At 33.6% G+C, this 24,504-nt stretch overlaps 1 protein-coding gene and 1 long non-coding RNA gene across 30 annotated transcripts in view; both read left to right on the top strand.

Annotated features, from left to right (window-relative positions):
• The window catches only part of nrxn3a (neurexin 3a), a 546,850-nt gene that overhangs the window by 387,032 nt on the left and 135,314 nt on the right, over positions 1-24,504 (top strand). For all 29 annotated transcript variants that reach the window (XR_015512694.1, XM_087289302.1, XM_087289301.1 and 26 more), the window contains one exon: positions 497-678. Coding sequence is in view for 28 of the 29 variants with exons in the window: in XM_087289302.1 (XP_087145428.1) it covers positions 497-678 (182 nt within the window). In the remaining variant the exon portion in view is untranslated. The remainder of the gene's footprint in view (positions 1-496; positions 679-24,504) is intronic.
• LOC147833050 (uncharacterized) lies at positions 5,807-10,395 on the top strand. Its single transcript, XR_015513242.1, has 2 exons — positions 5,807-6,836; positions 7,255-10,395. It is a non-coding gene; the product is annotated as an uncharacterized LOC147833050 (long non-coding RNA).

Here is a 24,504-nt window from a genome sequence, read left to right as displayed (position 1 = left end):
ACAATGACTAGAAAATTTTTACAAAGCTGCATAAAATGTCACGTTTGACCACTCGTTCTGGTACATACAAAGTCATTTTCTAAACTCAAATGTCCTAAATAGCAATATTTTTATATTAAATTAGGATTAATTAAAAAGTGATATCAGACCTTTGAAGAATTAAACAAATTTTAACATTTAACATACATAAAAATACAGTAAATTCAGAGGAAGTACATTTTCAAATAGTTTCTTAATTATTTATTTTTTTATTTCTTTTTCACATGTACCAAAATATGCACACAAACTATTTTTTGTTTCATTTTTAGAAACAATGTTTATTTATCAGACACAAACTTTTTTATACTGTTTTGTTACACATTTATTCTTACTTTTTTTCCCCCTTAATTTTCTTGCTTATTCAGCACACAGTTCGATAAAAAGCCTCCATAAATTTATACTCAATCCTGTAACACAATCTAATCTTTGCTTTCTGCTTTTGTATTTTTTCCTCCAGCTGGAACAACATATATCTTCGGGAAAGGAGGAGGCCTGATATCCTTTAACTGGCCCGCCAATGAGCGTCCGAGCACCCGTACGGACAGGCTGACAGTGGGCTTCAGCACGTCCCTCAAGGATGGCATCCTGATCCGCATCGACAGCGCCCCCGGGCTGGGAGACTACCTCATGCTCCACATCGTAAGTCAAATCTAAATACTAAAGGTCAAAACCGACAAAAAAGACATTTCCACAACCCCTATAGCATGTTTAGAAGCGTGTTTCAGCTGAAAGAGAAAAACCAAGCACATGGTAGAGCATTTCTGACACATCTTTCACAGATGATGCTCACACTGCAGGAGTTTTTAGCTGTTTTTTCTTTGATTTACACCTCCCAACTTTCAGAGAAAAAAAATATTGCCCAGGATCTCAGCTGGTGCTGATGTTCTGTCCAAGATTATCTGGTAATGTGAGACATTTACAGAGCAAATCTTAAGATGAGGCACTGCAGGGAAAAAAGGTTTTTACGTGCACCTGTCAATTTTTGGGTGTTTTGGCATTTCATGAAGGAGAAAATCATCTCATGTGGAGAAAACATCTAAAATACACTTTTAAGTATTTAATTGATCACACTTCATCAATTTTTGTCTGTAGATTTCAATGAGAATACCTATATTTAAAGGATGTTTTCTCTAAAATTTTTTTTTTTCTGAACTGAGCCATAAATCATCAATTTAACAGCATTTACTGTACATCATATATTTATTGCAGAACGTTTTACAGATTTTTTCTTACACAATTTGTACCTAATTATAAACAATTCTTAACAAGTATTTTTTAATAGTTTGTTTTTTTGTTTGTTTTTCTGACTGTTTGAGTTTTTTTTTTAATTATGGAGTGATATAAATTCTCAAAATTTTCTCTGTAAGAAAACCAATTTGATTTAATCTGTCAAAAATGTAAAAATATATAATTTTGAATCTGACTTCAATAAATGTTCAGATTTTTGAGTTAGAAATTTGCTAGAGTCTCATTTGCATATTTAAACATAAAATTTTACAGATCTTTTACTACAAAATAAAGCACTTCTTAAGGTAATCAGTTAAACTGTGGTAAATATTGTGATGAAAAAAATGTCCCCCCATTGACCTGCAGTGTCTTACCTTAGTCTAATTTTTAGGACTTAAAATTGGCATGAATATGACTATACGTACTTAAGTACTTTCACAACAGGTAATGTGTTACCACATAAAGTATTTTTTTGCATAAGCGGCGATAGAAAATCTGCTTTTAGAAAACTGGCAACAACATACTTGCCTGTTTATCAATTGTGGAAAACATACGTAAAATAAGCATACAAAGAGAAGCACTGGGGAGAAATAGCCTCAGTTTTGAACAGACCTGGTAGGTTTAGAATGCTGCCAGGGTGCAAGTTAAACCAATGTAAACATTACCTGATGAAATGTCAATGGCGATCTGCTATGTGAGATTATGTGAGGTGCTTCTTCTGACACGATAATCTTAATAATATCTTGCACAGCCTGTGCATTTCAGAGATTTGAGGGAAGAAAATCTATCAAGTTTATCCATATATGTGCAATGCAACTGGGTTTCGTAACCAGTTAAAAACTTTGTAATCTGAGTCAATTCCAATTTTAAAAAGTCAATCTTTTTTTTTTTTACATATACATAACATATTTTAATTTAACATAAACAAATACAATAAAAAAAACAATCAAATATAATAATAATATGGTGTTGTACTAGTGAAAGTAACTGTTGCCATAAAATATATACACTACTATTCAAATTGTTGTGATCAAATAAAAACTAAACAATAATAACACAAGAAATAAGTAAGGATATGTGTGTACAGTATATAAACCTAAGGTGGAAATTAAAAGGCTACTTGAAAATTCTCAGTTTTTCTGGATTCATTGAATTTATAGGCATTGAGTAAAATTCTTCCAAATTTCAACATTGTGAAACATTTTGTCTTTTGCTGCACTGTTTAAAATAAATGACAGTAGGTCAAAATATTGCTTTAAATCAGTGTTTCTCAACCACGTTCCTGTAGGACCACCAACACTACATGTTTTGGATGTCTCCTTTGTCTGTCACACCCATTAAAGGTCTTTCAGTCTCTGCTAATGGGCTGGTTATTAGAATCAGGTGTGTTTGGCTAAGGAGACATGGGCTGCGTCCAAAACTGCATACTTCCATACTATACAGTACGCTAAAATCAGTATGTGAGCCGAGTAGTAGACTTACTACTTCCGGCGAGATTCTAAAGTGCGTATTCCATGCATCCCATAATGCCCCACGAGAGAATTCATGAATGTGACGCAACTGACGCAGGTAGGTCATGTGGCCATGGCAAAATGGAGGATGTAGTACGTCCGAATTCCATTCATGCTTTTCGCATTCACACTGTATAGAACATACTTTTCTAATGGCTGAGTAGTACGTTTAAATTCAAATGCAGTACCTACTGGGTAGTAGGCGGTTTCGGACGCAGCCATGGACAAAGTGCAGAGATGGTGGTCCTCAAGGAATGCATATAAAATTTTACCAGTGGTTTGCAGAAATACACATACACACGCACGCACGCACGCACGCATAGATAGATAGATAGATGGATAGATGGATGGATGGATGGATGGATGGATGGATGGATGGATGGATGGATGGATGGATGAATGGATGGATGGATGGCTGGATGGATGAATGGATGGACGGAGGGAGGGAGGGATGGATGGAGGAAGGGATGGATGGATACCTTTAGATACCTTTATTCAGTTCAACTAATAGTCCAGAAACAATCAAAAGTTTTAAACACATATCAAATCTAATTCTCTGCTCATTCATTTTATTTCGGTAGAGATCTGCATAATTATGTGATCAAAGTTTTGCAGAGCAATCACAAGGCAGCATATGTTTCCAGTATAGACATCTGCATTGATGATAATAGGACAGATTTAATGTGTCGGCAGGGTTTTTCGCATTCAGTGTGTTTCTCAGAACACAACTCTTTGAACCTCTGTGAGCTTGATACCTCGTGGGCGGTTGCTTTTTTTTCTCCTTTCTATTGCGTGTCCTTGTAAATAATCAATCCAAGAATAATGATGTCTCTCAGACCGCTCTGTTTTGAGTCGCACAGCTTCACTTCTCTATTAATCTCTGTATTTCTGTGTATTGTGTCAGTGCCAATGTGAAGTTTGTCACTCCGCAGCTACATTAGAAAAAAACTATCCCTCAGATCAGCCACAACAACTGTGAATTACTCCAGAAGTGGTGTGTTTGATTTTGCTGAGCTGCACAATGTACTTTTCAAGTGATTAAAAATCAATACATTCCTCACCCAGAAGCACAACAGCTTTTTTTTTCTTTTTTTCTTGAGTTTATGCATAGCGTGAGCTTCTATTTGGCCGGATGTGTCCGTAATTTAAATAATTGAGTACTCATGTAATGGATGCTGGGTTAGTAATTAACCAGCTTTTCTGAAAGACAAAAGGATTCATTTTCAGACAATGTTTGTCACCAAGGGGGTCTTTTGCTCATAAATGAACAATGAGGTCATTAGTGTGTTTCCTTTTTTACTCATACTTTAGAATAATTAGCACATATTTTGTCCATATGCATTTCTTCACACTACAAATTTGTCATTAATTGTTTATGTGTTTTAGTATTTGCTGATTTAAAAACTCTTCATCACATATGCGAAAAGTTCCACTTATTCATAAGAATTTTTTGTATTTATTTTTTTTTTAAGGGAAATCATTTCTGTAGTTGATGTAGGTTCCAAATGTATAATGAAACTTAGACTAAACAAACAAGTCAAGCTTTAGAAGCTTTAAAACAGACAGACAAAAGATGTATTCATTTTTATTATTTTTAACAGAAAAATCAGAAAAGTAACATTGGTTTTTAACAGAAAAGGATGATTTTTAGTGTTATTTTTTAACAAGAAACTAATGTTTAATATTAGTTATATTATTTCAACTAATATTTAATATTAGTTTTTTTTTTAAGGCTTTGCATATATTTCAGTGCATTGTATGCCATTTCTTTATAATTGTTCATGAAATTATCTAGCATGTCTGAGTGAAACAATTAAATATTCTCTACATAATTTATTTTTAGTGTAGATTGTAAATAAACAAGCAAACAAACAACAAAATATCTTTATTTTGAACTCTTCTCACTATTAACAAACCATTTACTATACTGTCTGCCTCAATATACGCCTAATTTGCAACTTAATAATAGCTAAAGTAGTAGATAGTTTAGGCAAAACTGTATTAACTTGCTTTGTATGCAGCACAAGTAAACTTTAATACGTATAAGTAAACTGCCCATATCTTAATAGGCTGGTATTAACACCCCAATTAATAGAACTAACCCTTAAACTAAAGTGTTGCAGACTTTTCAAAATATCATGTTTAATTAGTTTTTTTTTTTTCTCAGGGAATAGTTTTTTTTTCTACAGAGTTATTTTTTAGTTTACACAACAAGCTAAAAAGTAAAAAAAAAAATAATAATAATAATAATAATAATAATTAATGTATTCATTTTCTTTTTCGGCTTAGTTCCTTTATTCATCAAGGTTCGCCACAGTGGAATGAACAGCCAACTCATCCAGCAAATGTTTTCCACACCAGATGCCCTTCCAGCTGCAATCCAATACTGGGAAACACCCATACACTGTCATTAACAAACATACAATATGGACAGTTTTAGCTTACCCAATTCACCTATAGCACATGTCTTTAGACTTGTGAAACCAGAGCACTTAGAGGAAATCCATGCCAACAAGGGGAGAACATGCAAATTTCACACAGAAATGCGAACTGACCCAGTCGAGGCTAGAGTCATTGACCTTCTTGCTGTTAGGCGACAGCGCTAACCTCTGCGCCATCATGCCGCCCAATGGTAATAATAATAATAATAATAATAATAATAATAATAATAATGATTATTATTATTATTATTATTATTATTAGTAGTAGTAGTAGTTGTAGTAGTAGTAGTTGTTGTAGCATAGAGTATTAGTATTAGTATTAATGTGTTTATTAATATTATTTCTTATTAAAAATAGCTTGACATTACAATGAGTGAATATGTTTTTACACCATTTTTTCCAATGTTGATTGAAAATCTATATTGAAACTGGTAGTAAACAAACAAAGAAACAAAGAAACTAACAAACAAACAAACAAACAAACACAACAAGAAGATGTATGTTTGCCCACAAACAAGTGACCTTGTCGTTTAATGGGGGACTGGCAGTCTATTTTTTATTTTTTTTGTTTGAATAGGGAATATCTCTCTGGCTATCTCCATCTGTCGACTAGTTTTATTGTGGCCCGCGTTGGTGGTCCGCTGGGACTCTTGGGGCTCTGTAATGGCCAATATAACTAAGGGCATTTCACTAAACCCTCACCCCCTGCCTTTACCCTTTATGACACACATGGACACACACATACACACTCGCCCCATTATAGCAGACTCGCGCTGATGGAAATAAGCCTCTTCTGCCAAATGAACAAAATCTAGAGCACAACTCCAGAGTAAAGGGAATTAAGCTGCCCGTATTTTACAGGCCCTTTCAAAACTTGCGTAACTAGTGATCGGGTGTTGCCTTTGATTTGCATTGAATTAATCTTTGTATTTGGAACACTATAAAAAACATGTCGTCTTTGTTCCTATTATCAGTGTTTAGTCATCATCCATCTTTTTGCGCATGTGACAATATATGGGTTTCCAATTATGGGTTGCCCTTCCGCATTGGGAAACTTATATTCAAAACAACTGAAAAAAGTCTCCTTAAAGTTAGTGTGAAATCAAAATGAACAATATACAATCTGATTTTAATATGATTAAGACAGTACTCTGATTACGAGTCTACCATATAAACAATCAGATTGAAGTCATAATCAAACTAAATAGAAATTAAATTAAGATGTAGAGTATGACGATTTTAGTCGCATTTTTGAAGTGCAGTATAGACATGTACTATTACTGTTGTGTAGGAATTTCACTTCCTTTTGTAACAGCATAGTCTATACACAAACAGCAGGTTTGACATTATTCTCTGCACCTATCGAGTCAGTAAAGGACCACACACACAAATATCAAGTTTTTTTTTCCCATTAGCTATGCAGTATCAAATTCTATTAAAACTACGCTCTTCCAGCAGTTACTTGCACCCAATATATTGTTTGTCACTGGGGGCATGCATGAAATATTCTTGAATGAAAAGTAAAAGTGCCAAACTGCAGTTAAAGTCTGGAGGAAACCCACGCGAACATGGGGAAAACATTCAAAATCCACACAGAAATGCCAACTGGCCCAGCCTGGTCTCCCAACCACCGACCTTCTTGATGTGAGACGACAGGGAAAATCACTGAGCCACCGTGCCAACCAAATAACTTATATCTGTCTAAAAAACTGAGTGAGAGATACATTTAGCTTTTTCCCTTATTTTAGCCTCCATGAAAAAAAAAAAAAGTTATGTTAATAGCCTTAAGCATATCTTTGGCCAAAGCTCTTTTGAGTCCACCATTTTTTTTTCAACAGGATAATTTTCTCTTCATATTTCTACAGTACATAATTTGCAATATTTACTATGTCCATATTCAAGAGTTCACACTTAGCTGATGATTGATAATAAAGCGCATTTGGCATGCTGTCCCGGGAGAGAGCTCTGAGCTCAAAATGTCCTTAAGCCCGGGGCTCCCTCCCGTTTGAAGGGCGAGAGGAGAGTTTGAGCCTCAGAGCTCTCTCCCGGGACAGTGACGGTGTAGGGGTGGAAGGAAGGATTCTTCAAGACGAAGATGACTGGAGTAGAAAACTCTGGTAATTTATAGTGGGTCAGTGTTCATCTGATTGGTGCAAATATACGAAGCTAATGCGGTACCAGCTGCTTAGTCATAAGCACACGGTCCTCTCGAAATTAGTTTATAAATATACCACAACAATTGAGATTTTAGGGTTTTTCATAGTCTGCTGAAAATAATTAGGAAATTCTTACAAGTTGTGCATTCAATGTAAGGCTGAGCAATTTATCAAAATAATCAACATTTTGCAAAAGTATGTATTGCGAGTGCATATACACTAACTGGCCACTTTATTAGGTACAACTGTCCAATTACTTGTTAACACAAATTTCAGCCAATTACATGGAAGCAACTCAATGCATGTAGGTATATAGACATGCTCAAGATGATCTGCTGCAGTTTAAAAGGCCATCACACCCCCCACTTTCGGGTAAAGTCTACTTCAGAATTTTTTTAAAAGATGCATGATTTTTAATGGCCGTGGAGCTCCGCGAGAATAGGGCAGGAGTGGGCGTGGCCAGCAGGGGAGAAGGGGAGCGAACAACTGTTGATGTCAGTTAGCACTCAAATTGAGACAAACCGTGAGGAGACGCATGAGTTTATAGTTTACAAAGTTAAAATAAAATAAACAGTAATTTAATGCCCTGCTACATTTGTTATTCGTAATTTCATATACAGACAACCACAGTTTATATCATTATAAAGATAATAGTGTTCATATAAACACTATAAATGAGGACTTCTCCCTCAATCCCTGGGTTTGAATCATAGATCTAAATACAGACTCAGTGCAGCAGGTCTCCTGACCTGTCTATTTTGACCATTAGTCCTGCTGGTAATCTGGAGGATTTAGGCAAACACAGCAGCACGGCGATGTGTCTGAATGTGAATGAACTCCTGATACAAGACAACATTCGCCATTCTCCAATTCTCGTGCTGCTCTCCCGACAAAAATGCTTGCATCACACACAGCTTTGCAGTATGATCGGCCCTGACAGGATCGCAAGGAAAAACATGCAACAAACACCGTGGATCATGGAAACAAACACATACGAGCCTTCATAAACAGCTACTGCGTGCCGTGGGTCCGTGTCTCACAGCTTGAGCTTGGCACTGGTCTGGCAGGTCTGCGTCTGCCTTGCCTACGGAAAGTGCTTGCTGTCGTGCTCTTAATTAATAATTAAACAGCCAGCTCTTCTCATAGGATAAGGAAACTCCGCTTTAAATAATTATAAGAAACCGACGCATCATCATTGCATTTGCGGTACTTGGCTACGTAGCCGATTTTGATCCCGCCCCAAAAATCATTTTAAATCCGGAAGCTGAAATTAGCTGACAAAAGCTCAAAACTATTCAGTTTTCCCCACAATTGTCTCAACTGATGCTCAACACACACAAATCTGTTAATATATAAAAAAAAGTTCTCCAGGATGTCCTGAACATTTTAAACCGACTATCAGAATAGGGAAGAAAGGTGATTTAAATGACTTTTCAACAACATGTCGAACCTTATGATGAATGGGCTACAGTAGCAGAAGACAGCAGGTGCCATCCCTGTCAACTAAGAACAGGTAACTGAGGTACAATGCGCACAGGTTCACCAAAATTGGACAATAGAAAATTGGAAAAACGTTGCTTTGTCCGATCAGTCAATTTCTGCTACGACATTCAGATGGTAGGTTCAAAATTTGGTCTCAACAACATGAAAGTATGGATCCATCCTGCCTTGTATCAACGGTTCAGGGTGGTGGTGTGATGGTGTGGGGGATATTGCCTTGTTACACTTTGGGCCCATAAGTACCAATTGAGCATCGTGTAAATACCACAGCCTACCTTCACATCATGGATGTGCAGCTGACAAATCTCCAGCAACTGCGTGATGCTATTATGGCAATATGGAAAAAATCTCTAAATATTTCCAGTAGCTTGTTGAATCACAAAGGATTAAGGCAGTTCTAAAGGCAAAATGGGGTCCAACCCGGTACTAGTAAAGTGTACCTAATAAAGTGGCTGGTGAGTTTACATATTGCAGTGATTTGTAATAAATGAGCGATTTAATACTAATGTATCTTTTTGTACCTAATATAAGGAATAAATTACAAAACATGTTGATTATAGCTGTTTTAGAAACAGTGTGTCACACATCAAATCATTCTTTAGCATTCTGTTGGATTTTTCCTCACACAGCTTTAATATGATGAATGAACTGTGAGGAGAATAATTACAGTACACCTAATGGAACACTTCACTGATTTGTTACTGTTTAACAGACATTACTTCAATAATTGACGCAAAGCACCATGAAGTGCTGGAAAAAATGATAGATAAATCTGTTTTTTAATGATTCACAAATGTTGATATTCACCTTTCAGATGAGAAACAGGGGGGAAGGATCAAACTTTTGCTGCTTTATTTTGGGCTGATGGTGGAAGCCTCCCTCTACTCATTACTTCTGCGCTGATAATGAGTGAGCTATTTTCAGCTCTAAACGTCTGTCTTTCTTACACTTCTGAACTGAGCGGCTGGTGACACCATGGAATACCTTGTTAGACAGTTTCCGGCAACAAGAGAAATGTCAGTGCCGTTGCCCTTCAAACATGCCACCTCTGAAATAGCAACTTCACTGACAGAGTCTGCAATCCAATGACTTTAACTCTGGCCCTATTAACCATACAGCAAAATCAACAGAGTAAGAATGTGTATCTAGACTTACTGTAGGTTAGTTAGTTTGTTGAAAACATGTCACAATGTGTGGCATTAAATTGTACTGACAAAAGTGAGTTTATAAGTTGAAATGCAAGTTTTATGCTTACATCAATGTTTTAATTATAGTATCAACATGTTAAATATGAGTGTATCATCATCATCAGGGTTGCCAGCTTGTCATAACAAACCAAACCCAAGTACCATTCAAAATTAGTCCAAATCTACATTAGTAGCCAATCAAAAGTAGCCCAGTGATATCAAAATTTAAATCATGTAAATATATTTCACATCACGCATTATAACGATTTATTTTTTTGAAAACAACAACAAAAAAACAAACAAACGGACAAAAAAAACAAAAAAAAAAAAAACAAACAGTAGTTGTAAAGATTTTTTTTTATCATTAAATAAAAAAAAAAACCTTACCTAAATTGCGAGCATTACAGGCATGGTGTCTTTAGTGTGACTGTTGTGTGGCATCTTGTTAAAACATTATTGGCTAAGGGCAAATGCAAAACAAATCCAGCAGAAGTGGACTTACTCTGTTTCATGATCCTAAAACTGTCAACATTTTTCTTTCTTTCTTTCTTTCTTTCTTTCTTTCTTTCTTTCTTTCTTTCTTTCTTTCTTTCTTTCTTTCTTTCTTTCTTTCTTTCTTTCTTTCTTTCTTTCTTTCTTTCTTTCTTTCTTTCTTCATTGGATATAGCCTTGGTAGATTAGTAGACTCTTAATAGAATCAAATTATGTGGGAATAAATGTGGTCTTGGCAACCTTATCTTTCATTCATTCATTCATTCATTCATTCATTCATTCATTCATTCATTCATTCATTCATTCATTCATTCATTCATTCATTCATTCAATCATTTCACTTTAGTCTTTTTATTAATCAGGGGTCTCAACCCAACACTGGGAAACACCCATACACAGATTTAAAATGACAATCAATTTCTATTATTATTATTTTCTTTTTTTTTGGAGGCTGCACTGACCCTAACTACGACACTGACCCCTAATCTTTTAACATATCATCAACTTATTTTTGTTTCTAAATATGCTTGAAGTGATTTATTTATTTATTTATTTATTTTTATTCTGTATAAACATTTGTTACACTGCATAACCTTTTAGTAAGGTTGAGTGTCCACCAAAGTGTTTTTTATTTATTCATTTTTCTGAGCTGAGCTGTCTATTTGTTTTCTGTTGTTAATAGTAGCACAACATTTTTTGAGTGCCTGTATTGTAGCGAGTCAGTATTTTATGGTCAATGCTGAGCAATATTTTCAGTCATTTCAAGTTGAAATATTTGGCTATTTTGAACTAGCCACCCAATCACAGTCGAGGAGGGCAAATATCACACATAATCTGCTAAAGACTTTCAACTTGTAACGAAACAGCGGGGATACTCTGCATCAAAGCAACCAACATGCTGCATTGCAAATACGCTTAAAGCTGAGCTTTTTTTTAGAAAAGTGCTTGTGTTTATGCAGCGCAAATACGCTTCAGTGGATATGCATCCTAATGGTAGATAGTAATTTGAAAATGTCATTGTGGTAGAAATAATTTGAAAAATACAATTAAATTGTAATTTAATTTAATTTAATTTAATTTAATTTAATTTTATTTAATTTAATTTAATTTAATTTAATTTAATTTACACATGTACATACAGTAATACTTATTTTAGTGGGTCCAAAGTATAAAATTTTATTCCACTGAATAAAGAAAGTTATGCAGGTTTTGGATCAAGAAGAGGGAGAGTACTCAATGACAGATTTTTCATTTTGGGGATGAACTATCTTTTTTAACTTTTGATAGAAACGTCTTGCATCTCTACACATGCTGCATCAAAGCGAGGAACATCTGTCCACTGTAAATCCTGGCATTTCTCACTCTTAAGTCATCTGATGTGTCTTCAGTCAGAGAAAGTGAAGATACAGAAGTGCCATCTGCTTCTCGCCATGTATTCTGTCCATGTGACACATTCATCCAAAAATCATAGCACGTCTTGTCACACCCTCAGTTCACAGCCCTCATAATCTAAAAAAAGTCAGCATAAAGCATCTGCAGTGTGACATGTTTCATAATGAACCTGGTAAAGGTGGAAGGGACTTGACTCTATCTGAAAGCTATCGTATTGTTGACATATAAAGAGCATGGGACATTTTCTTTTGTGGTTTTGCAACAATATTTATGTATCCACCCACATACAGTGCATTTATGCACAGTTTAGGATATTGCTTAGTTAATTTAATGATATGAAAATTAATGTTTTCTATTTAATTGCATATTAAATTTAGCTAAAAAAGATGTCTTAATAATTGAAAACTTTTAATGAAAACAAATTTAGGCCTCCCATAAAATATGATTTTTTTTAAACTATTTCCCAAGTGCTGTCAGAGAGCAGAGTTTTTGAAAACATTTGTGAACATAATTTGTTCATTTGTTTTCTCTTCGGCTTAGTCCCTTTATTAATCTGAATCGCCACAGCGGAATGAACCGGCAACTTATCCAGCATATGTTTTATGCAGCGGATGTCCTTCCAAACGCAACCCATCTCAGGGAAACATCCATTCACACTCATTCACACTCTTACACAACGGGCTGTAAACATAATAATAATAATAATAATAATAATAATAATAATAATAATAATAATTATTATTATTATTATTATTATTATTATTATTATTATTATTATTATTATTATTCTCAACATATTTATAAACGTAATACATTTAATAACTAACTTTTTATAATAATAATAATAATAATAATAATAATAATAATAATAATAATAATAATAATGATAATAATAATAATAATAATTCCCAGGGATTGGTTGCAGATGCATAAAACATATGCTGGATAAGTTAGCGGTTCATTCAGCTGTGGTGACCCCAGATTAATAAAGGGACTAAGACAAAAAGAAAATGAATAAATTAATGAATAATAATAATAATAATAATAATAATAATAATAATAATAATAATAATAAACATGTATCATTAATATTATTATTATTATTATTATTATTATTAATAATAATAATTATTATTATTATTATTATTATTATGAAATTATATTTAATCATTTACATAATAAAGACAATGCTTTTGATTAATGTTGAATTTATGTTCTTAGACTTAACAGAAAACCATAAAACACAAAACATTTTTAAAATCTATTTTCTATTGCTTTCATTTATGCTTGCAAATTGTTTATGTTTCATGCAGATGTAGGAAATATTGACAAGTAGAGTTATTACGGTAATCTTCAGTGAAATTATATTCATATTGGAATGTATATTGCAGAAAAACAAAATATTGCAATGTCAGTTTTTTCCAATATTGTGCAGCCCTAATTTGTTGTACTAACAAACATACTGTAGTTCAGTCATAAAACTCTTCTGTGCAGCTTTAGGTTTTCCTGGAGTATTATGCATTTTTTTGCAAGTATTATTTCCCCCCACCACATGTCTAGATCTGCTATGGAGGATTTCACTTTATTGGTTATGGCATACATCTTTCTCTGTAGTGCTTGTTAATACAGCCTTCAGTTACACAGCAGGACAGCAGATCTAGCCTGCCAAGACAACCCATATATACATTTCATACTTATCAATCAGCGCTGCATAAATCTAGTCTAGAATTTGTCACGATTGAAATTAATCCTATATGAATCACTTTAATACTCTTTTCTGTTAAATATAGATTTTGAAGGATTCATATTTTAACAATAATAGACCAATCACCACACACACAAACATCTTTATGTCTTTATAGCTTCTGTTACTCTGCTACCAGTGCAAGTCATTCATGCCGGCATCCTTGCCATCTGTTGACCATGATGCTCTCGCATGGGAAAATGATTGCATATTTGCCAGTCGCTGTGAATAAGAGTGTCTGTTAAATGCCTTTAATTTAGTCGTCTTCTGTCGGAGCGAGAGAGAGGAACAGTCGAGGAGAGACACTCGTGAAGATGAGCCTGCTGTTCCGGCTGATTGTAACACTCATCACACATTCATTTGAAATTGCCATTCTGTTCCTCTGTGTTCCTCAAGAGTTAAACACTTAAAGAAAGTTTCAAATGACTAAAGTTAAATGCATTTCCAATTCACTTTCTTCCCTAATACGAACAGCAGCGCCTTCACAGCATTACGTATTTGTTGTTAGACCATTGGATACTCATTAACAGCAAATGTCTTTCCTCCACCAGCTGCACAGCTGGAAGTAAGTGTGTAATTAGGGTAAAAAACTAAGTGTTTCTACAAATTGCTTGTGCCCCTGTGTTGTATTACCGCTACACGAGTGGAGGGGATGTTTCAATTTGCTTTAAAGGTCTTTTCCACCCCCTACAAAGCAAAACATCACCTATTTTAAATAATGTTAACCAATGTCTATTCAAAACGAAACATGCACTTTGACCAAATAAATGGGGGTCCTTAAATGACACGGTTCAATGATGGGCCAGTCATTTAACTGAATTACCTTGCTGGGTGCTTTCCACATATCGACAGAAGAGGAAAAGGATAAGTGTTTTGGTTCACCGCTATTTTTATAAATCTTACATGTCCACGCACACACAAATGTCTTTTTGGTGCTTTATGGGGTCTCTTCATTGGTGTAATTAATGTATTCTAAAATCCAACATAGGCTCTTTCTGAAAGCGAAGCCCTATGTATGTTTCTGAACGTTGAGAATTATGTAGCCAGTAGTATGTATGGCTGCATTTAGTTTTTAATACAAATGCTACGGGGCAATATGGCATCGTTCCTTTTAATGCTTATTAGCTCGACATGTACGTTGGTGGACTTGAGATGCAGAGAATAGTTGTCCGCGACAATGGGGTTCCAGTCCGGTGAAGTACAGTTCCAGAAAGTGGGTGCGACAAAAACCGAATCGAAGAAATAAAATAAGCAAGTAATTAACGGTGAGAATTGGGTAAAATGTAAAAACATAGTAAAAATCCGAGGAGGGCTTTTTATTTTCTGGATTGCTTTTGAAAATTGTCCGTTGGATTAGGGGAGGGGATTTTGAACATACAGTTGGTTGGATTTAGGGGGGGTCAGTCAGTCAGTCAGTCAGTCAGTCAGTCGACAGTAGCCTCTGGTGGATTTACATGAGAACTGCAGTCACGAATGGCACTCGCGAGAGACATTTCAGATCTGAAAAAGCATACGCGGCAGCCTCTTGCGAATATGTGAAAACAAAAACTCCAGAAAACGTATCTCCTGAGACGTATTTGGCGGTCTCCAGAAATGTATATAGAGGTATGTTTTCAAAATGAGCCTGGGTTGCTAAAATCTACTTACTACTCCCAGTAGTTCTCAATTCCAGTCCTCGAAATTGTGTTTCTTAAATGACACAAAGATCAGTTCATGGAGCTCTCTGTTAATGAGTTGATGTTCTAAATCGGGTGTTTTAGGTAAGGAAGACATACAAATGCATGGTGGACGGGCATGTAGACCGAAATTGAGAACTACTGCCTTATCCTAACCCTAATCATAAACCTAACTCTCACAGAAAACCTTTGGCAAGTTTTGAATGTAATAACACCCCACTATGATTAGAAACAGTTTTGAATAATTAGGACACATGACATGTCCTCATAAACCAACTTGACATTGTGATACCCAAGTCGCACCTAAACAATTTTAGGTTTCATAAACCACCACCAGCATACACACACACCCACATGCACACACAGACATAAGTGTTTTGTTAATTGTGGAACCATTCCATCTGTTTCCATTGTTTTAAAAGTCATTCTGTATGATTTATAAGAGTTTTGAAAAATGTGAAACAGGCAATGTCCTCATAAGTCACCTTCTCATTGTAATACCTGTGTCATACACACACACACACACACACACACACACACACACACACACACACACACACACACACACACACACACACACATGCACACAGATACACAAACTCAGAAACATTCACACAAAGTAGCAAGCAAAAGGTTTAACTTTAACTTGCAGTACAAGTGGATTGGGTTAGATAAATTGTTCCTAGTGTATGTGTATGAATGAGTGTGTATGGGTTTCTCAGTGATGGGTTGCGGCTGGAAGGGCATCCACTGCGTAAAGCATATGCGGGATAAGTTAGTGATTTATTTCGCTATGGCCACCCCAGATTAAAAAAGGGACTAAGCCGAAAATAAAATGAATATAGTCACAATGTATCACGCAGTCAATAAGAGAATGTGTTCATTAGTTTGAAGACATGAACTCAACGCACTGTCTCAACGGACAATGATATTACTCAAAACAAATGTACAAAAGTAGCAAACACATTGCCTTAAACTTTCAATAGTCTGTAAATACGGCATGTCTAGCTCTCTGTGGTAAGGAAGTTCTTGGATAACATTATCTTAAAATATTATTTTTTGATGTTTTTTTTAAAGATAGATTTATGTTTATAGTGCGTTGTTAATTGCAGAGCTCCCCTATTAAAAAGAGTTAGTTAGTTACTCGGGTGATTTAAAGCTGAATTTTTTGTTATAATACCATAATAAAAAAAGAAAACATAACTTAACATAACTAAAATGACATGCTCCAATGATAGGCCAGATATTTAACTGAATTATGTCCTTGGTGTTTTTCCCATATTGACAGAAGAGGGAACGTATAAGTGTTTTGGTAGTTTATGGGGTCTCTCTACTGCGGAATATATTTTATACTCTAAAATCTGCTTATTATATTGCTTCATCTTAACCCTACTCATAAACCCAACCCTCATAGAAAACCTTTGACAAAATTTAGAATGTAAAAACACCTCAATAAGTATATATATTTTTTAACAGTTTTGCATTTATATGGACATATGACATGTCCTCATAAACCACCTCAACATTGTGATACCCAAGTCGCACCTAAACAATTTTAGGTATTATAAACCACCAATAGCAGCATAAACACGCACGTACAGTACACTTGTCCACACACAAATGCCCATGCCCACACATCTGTTTTTGTGAATTGTGTGAATATTCCATGGGTTTCCAATGTTTTATAATTCATTCTTCAATTCATTTGAAAAAATGGGATATGGGCAGTGTCCTTATAAGTCACATTCTCCTTGTAATACCTGTTTCATACAGACTTAAACACAGTACCAAGCAAAGGTTTTAATTTCAAAATCAAAAATACATTACAATAAAGTAACAGTTTTTTTATCAAATGTAATTTCAACTTTAATGTTCTCTGGTGATTTAAAGCTATTTTTTCATTATATATTATAGATTATATAATGTTGTGTGATTTTGAGTAGATGACCCTTGGCCAACATTTAAGTACCTTCTACAAATATTTATAAATGTACTTTTGTGCCTGAAGCAATTTGATTATGTAATAAATGTAGTTAATTGATGGATTATTATTATTAGTTATTATTATTTATTATTTATTTATTTTAACTTTTTTGCATGCGCACTTGATGTGATGTTTATTGTGTTAAGTGTTATTCTTGTTATATGTGAGGCACCACAATGTCAGAATGAATTGCCCCAAGGGGATTAATAAAGTTTTAAACTAAACTAAATTAAACCAAATCTACTAAAAAAGGAAAACAGTATGATTTAAAAAAATGTTAACCAATGTCTTTGGAAAAGAGACTCGCACTTTGACCAAATAGTTTGGGGAGCAAAAATGACATGGTCCAATGATGGGCCAGTCATTTAACTGAATTACGTCGCCGGTGCTTTCCACATATCGACAGAAGAGGGAAAGGATAAATGGTTCCGACACCAGCAGTCTTTGCCACCAAAGCTGTTGACTGAAATCCTATAAGAGGGAATGATTTAAGTGTACAGAAAATCGATGGTGTTGATCTCTTTTAATCAGTGAGCAGCATAACTACACATTGCCTGTTGATTTTCAATCCTGCACAGCTCTGCGCTGAATGGCCCCTGCCACAGGAATCCCACTCCACTTCCATTCGGCCTTAAAGTGCAGAGCGATTCTGAGCGAGAAAAGTGAGCACAATTACCCGGCTTGTTCCATTTGCTGCTTGCGGTTCACAGTTTGAGCAGGACATACTTCATTCTGACAGACTCTTAAGTCGTGAAAACAACATGTGACTAAAACCAAAAGACTCTGGTTGTTGGGGGTCTGATGCTCGTTTTCCTCTTTCCTTAGTATTATAAATGCAAGTGAGTTGTTGTTGATGCATAGGAATGCTCAGATGAAATTGGCACAGACTTTTGGTAGTTTGTTGACATCTGCAGATAACTAGTTTTAAAACCATCAGTCTTGTGAAATAATTTGCTAAGATAATCTTTGCAACATTTTTTTGTTTATGGAGAATAGAATGATAAGAAATGCTTCCTAACCATGGGATATATGCCTTTTCCTTGGGTAAAATTTCCCAAGAAATATTCCCTTCCATAACCTTGCTTTCTGAGTAAATATTGAAGAGGTGTGCACTGTTTTTACACTATATTTAGATTTTACACTATATTAAAGTAGAAAACTTACATACATACATACATACATACATTCATACAGTACATACATACATACATACATACATACATACATACATACATACATACATACATACATACAGTACATACATACATACTTACATACATACATACATACATACATACATACATACATACATACGTATAGATATGTATTTAAAGAATCCATCTTTGGCAGGCAGAAGAGACTTTTATGATGGTGGGCAGAAAATATATGTTACAGATTTTTCTCAGTGGCTTTGGTACATTTCTCACAACACTATTTACTTTTGCACAACCTTTAATGCATTTCTCAAAACTATTAGTACAAACTGCAAAACCTAGCTAATAACCCGCAAAAGTGCGTCACTCGCTCAAAACGGATAGTTCATTCCTCAAAAGCAAGTATTTATGTCAATGAAAGTGTCAGTGTCATCAAGATGAAAAGTCCTGACATCATTGTTTATGAACAAGATAGTCAAATGGCTTAGTTATGTTTTCAATATGACAGTTTACTCTCTGCATTTTTTTCAATGCAAAAAGGTGAGATTTTTGTGACACTTCCTGAAAATGCTCAAGACAGCACTATATACTATTTGCACAGCCATTTGAAAACTACAGTGAAGTTAGACATCACTGCATTTAGTGAGGTATCTGAGTACAAGACACTGAATATGTTTCACATTTTTACATTTGCTCTTTGCAATTCTAGTTTATTCACAGCATTGTCCAATAGAATAAACACACACTTATTTACAAAAAACAAACTTCCTGTGGGTAGAGCTGTGCACAACTCTAAACTATATTGCAGTACATATTGGAACTGAACCTAAAACATATATAGGTCTGTAAATCGTTCATCAAATTGTTCATTTTAGAAAACAATTTCAGAAAAAAAAAGGTAAAATTTTTTTCATAAAATTAGCTTGACCGATTTTAACAACTAGTTCAACATTTTTGTATGTAATGACTCAAGTAATGAAATGAGGACTATTAGTTTTATATGGAATGACTATTTAGCATTCACAAGTTTAGTTCATTTTGACTGACATGACATAAGCAAATGATAATGTTATAAATAGCAGGAAGTTGTATGAAAGCAATTGATGCATGTCCAAAAGCATCTGCAAGAAGTTGGAAGGAATGAGAAACTGCTACTATGATGTGCACAAATGACTAATTGTTTTGAGAAATGTATTAACGCTTGTGCAAATGTAAATAGTGTTGTGAGAAATCCACTAAAGCCTCTGAGAAAAACTGTAAATAAAATTGCTAGGATTTTGTAGTTAATAGGAATTTGTTTGTTTGTTTGTTTGTTTGTTTGTTTGTTTGTTTGTTTGTTTGTTTGTTTGTTTGTTTGTTTGTTTGTTTATTTATTTATTTATTTATTTTTTTTTTATTTTTTTTATGTATTATATATTTTTTTTATTTTTTTTTCTTTATTTATTTATTCATGTATTTGTGGTTATTTATTTATTTATTTATTTGTTTGTTTTTTATTTATTTCTTTGTTTGTTTATTTATTCATTTATTTGTTTGTTTTGTTTATTTATTTATTCATTTATTAATTTAATTTTATTTTATTTTATTTTATTTAATTTTATTTTATTTTATTTTATTTTATTTTATTTTAAAAATAAAAAGTTCTGTGTATTTGGCAATTTGTTTCGACTTTTATTCATTCTCAGGGTTTGAATTCTTGATGCCAACAGTTTAATTGCATATTTAATTTTTTATAATAACCAATATGACAGAATTTGAATTTTTGATATGAATAGTAATATTATCTGCTAATTTCTAATATGCCAAATTGTATTTGTCTAAATGATGACATCATTGTTGATATAAAAAATAATAATTATAATGTAATTCCTAATTTCAAAAAGTGCAGTTCTCGCTTATCCAATATCATAAATTGCAGTAAAACGAAGTGAAAACTAAATTGTTGATATTAAACATTTGTATCATGAGAAGGAATAGACATCCAAACAGATTGACATACAATATAGATACAATATAGTGTGCAAAAATATAGAGAACAAAGCTATTTTCATAATGTCCAAAGCAGTGGGAAAACCAGCACAAATTCGCTTGCAAAAAAGCAGAGTGGATGAAATCTACTTAAAACAAGGTCGTTAAACATGGTTGTTTTAATTTTTTGTGCATTAATGCCACAAACACCAGTAAATTGACTATTATAAACCTTATTAAAAACCATGCATGATTTGTTTAATTACATTTCTCTCATGAAACATGAATGTTTGCTTCTTATATTCTCGGAACTCACCAAGTAACAGCACTGTCTTTTTTGTTTTGTTTTCCAGCGACACAAGTATCAATCAGCTTATTCCTCTAAAACAAAGGTGGATAAAAATGATATAAGCTATTGATGCTTATATAACTCATCCTATTTTTATAATCCATCTGAAGAGCTAATCACCAAACAATCACACATGGCCTTATTCCAACTGTAGCATGTAGGAATGCAGGTGCGATACAATGTTGCTACTTGATTTTCTAGTTCAGTTTACCTGGCACATTCTTCAGCGTGTGCTAGTTTACGTGTGCAGCTGGTCTGGATTGGCTCCTTCACTCTTTATGTGCGGTCATTGTGGTAAGAAAGCCCAGCTGGATAAATGAACTTGACAGAGAAGAGGCTGTTCTAAATGCGCTCCGAGTTTCTGTTTTCATGGTCACCCTCATCAAAAGAATCCAGCTTTAATCTCTCATACTGCTCAGTTATGAATCAATATTTCAGAAGCTAATATTACCTTCTAATGCTGTTTGAAAATCGAAACACTCCAGGCTCGTATAGCTTAAACCTTCACCTCTATAAATAATCACTCTCTTATTATCAGAAATGACACAGTACTTTGCTGCAAATGCACGCATGCTTATGTTGTATGCTAATCAAGTACGTTTGAATAGAATGCATTGCTTTATTGATTTATTCAGAATAATTTGTTCTAATATTATATTATATTATATTATATTATATTATATTATATTATATTTTATTTTATTTTATTATATTATATTATATTATATTATATTATATTATATTATATTATATTATATTATATTATATTATATTATATTATATTATATTATATTATAATATATATTGTTATATAAAATGCATTCAGTGTACACTAGCTGACGAAAGTCTTGTCGTCGTTCCTAGTTGTAAGTGCAACAACTAATAACTTGACTTCTAGTTGATCCTTTTTAAAAGTGGCAGAAGATATATATATATATATATATATATATATATATATATATATATATATATATATATATATTTTTTTTTTTTTTTTTTTTTTAATTAATTTTATGAATCATCTGTTTAACTGCATCCCAAACATCACAAATACTGCAGAAGACCTATTGGAACTTGCATGGAGTCATTGCAGAGATGTATAGATGCAGTCCTCCAAGCTCATGGGAGTCATACACATTAATAATTCTTTTTCCACTGCACCATGACTTTATATAATATACTGTACATTATTTATGTTAAGTGACAAGACTTTTGTCTAAGCGAAGTCTGTCCTTACTGTCCTAATTAAATAATTGGCATGATCATATTTTACTTTGGTAAAATTAGCAGAATCGAGAGGCCTTTGCCTTTCATATAAGCCACTTCTGATACCAAATTAAGTTTTTATTTGCTGTTCCTAAAAGTTGGTAACTAGACTTTTGTCAGTTATTGTATGGTAATGCATTGGTTATGTTATGGTTTATTTTCTTTTAAGAAATCAATATCTTGTGTACAGCCAAAATATACAGTATTCTGTATTAATGCACCACTGTAATGTGTTCACTATTCTGTAGTAATTTTATATTGAATGTTTTTTTTTTCAACATGATAATCAATTTTATGATGAACAGATATTTTAAGCTTTGTTCAAACACTGTTTGTATATATATTTAAAGATACTCAATGACAAAACTAAATAATGCAATGCAATTTTCATAAGTGTTTTCTTGTTGTTTACTGTTGTCAACCAAGATAATTCCTTTGTTTTAGCAATATTTAACCCTCTACTGCACGGTCACTATATTGCAACATAATACTTATGTTATTTCCCTGCCACTGTTTCTTAAAGACCAAAATTATTATTATTATTATTATTATTATTATTATTATTATTATTATTTTTTTTTTTTTTTTTGTTTGTTTGTTTGTTTGAAAAAGAAGACCTTATAGTAGCCAATGTTCTGCTTTGGTTAAGTCACATTACATGCATTTCTGTAGCACAATTTGTGACAGACTGGCGTTTATTGTGAGTAGTTGCTGAATGCAAATGTAAATGTCAATAAAAACAAAGGATCAAATTGTCAGATCCACAAAAAAATCTGAAACATCACCTCCAGTAAGTTATGATGACATATTCACAGCTCAAAAAGTTTTTATCAAATTAGTTAGTTGCAAATCAATCAAATGTGCATGTCAAATTGTAACACTGTCCAATAGTGGAACGTGCAATATTGTGATGGGTTAGCTAGCTAGCAAGGTCAGCTGTGAACTTTTAAGTTGTAACAATAACAACATGAAAGCTAGTAGTATGATGTTGATTACTTGTATGTTAATTACATTTGCATAATAGATAAAATCTAGTTTTAATGGCAATACTACTTTTGAATAGATATGAATACAGGGAACAGTGTAGCGAACACCACCATGTTCCATGGTAAGTGAAAGAAGAAAAGGACAGAACTGGCTTTTCCTGCAGATGAAAGTGAGGGTGAGATGGGTTTTAGGGACCATGAGGTTGATGCAGACTGGACATTTGATAGGGACAGTTTAGATAAGTTAGCTCAGAGGCAGATAAGACAGGCGTAGTATAGTTTAGTATAATATATATATAAACATTGTTAGCTAGTAACTACATTATTCTGATGCATCTGGATATACTAGCCTTGTTATTTATTTGTTATAATACTTACTGGAGGAAATATTTATATTTACTGTATGTTATATACATGATAATACAATATTAGGAGGCGAAGAGTGGTGCAGTAGGTAGTGCTGTCGCCTTACAGCAAGAAGGTCTCTGGTACGAACCTTGGCTCTGTTGGTGTTTCTGTGTGGAGTTTGCATGTTCTCCCTGCCTTCGCGTGGGTTTCCTCCGGGTGCTCCGGTTTCCCCCACAGTCCAAAGACTTGTGGTACAGGTGAATTGGGTTGGCTAAATTGTCCGTAGTGTATGAGTGTGTGAGTGTGTATGTATGTGCGTGGATGTTTCCCAGAGATGGGTTGCGGCTGGAAGGGCATCCGTTGCATAAAAATGTGCTGGATAAGTTGGCGGTTCATTCTGCTGTGGCGACCTCGGATTAATAAAGGGACTAAGCCGACAAGAAAATGAATGAACAATATTAGGAGTGTTTTTTATAATATTCAGCATGGAATGAATGAAAGCTGTTGAAATATGACTTGTGGTAAAGTATGTATAAGGTGTCATTTATAAGTTTTGTGTTAAAGCTTATAATAAAGCAACACCAATTAAATCATTTAAAAAAAAAAAAAAGATTAAATTATAAGGAAAGTTTTAAGTTTGAAATGTCTAAGTTAGATCTATTGTTGGACGTTGTTGCCATATGATAACATTTCATAAAGTACCTTAAAAAAATTTTTTTTTCAATTTTTTTGTACATCACTTCAAGCTAAGCCATTTTAAGAAAAGAAAAACAGTATTTTTTTTTGAAAAAATAGATTTATCATAATGTGTGTGGTAGAGGGTTAAATTATTCATATTTTAAATAGTTAAAAAAATTAAGTGTTTTTGTCATTAGTAGTTTTATTGTTATCAATGGTTAGTTAATTGCAGAATCCTCAATTTAAGATATGAATATAGAATCATAAAAATTAATACCTAATGTTTCAATTTATTTGACTTTACTGGCATTTCTGTATAACTTTTAATATATTTTACATTTATTTTAAGGTAGTTTTTTTTTTTGTTTCTTATCATGGGTTTAGTTTTAGTATACTTTAGCAGCCC

This window comes from Danio rerio, chromosome 17, assembly GCF_052040795.2.
Source record: "Danio rerio strain M-AB ecotype USA chromosome 17, GRCz13ab, whole genome shotgun sequence".
NCBI lineage: Eukaryota > Metazoa > Chordata > Actinopteri > Cypriniformes > Danionidae > Danio > Danio rerio.
Note: the sequence above shows the minus strand (reverse complement) of the source record. Positions and strands in the feature narration are given on the sequence as shown.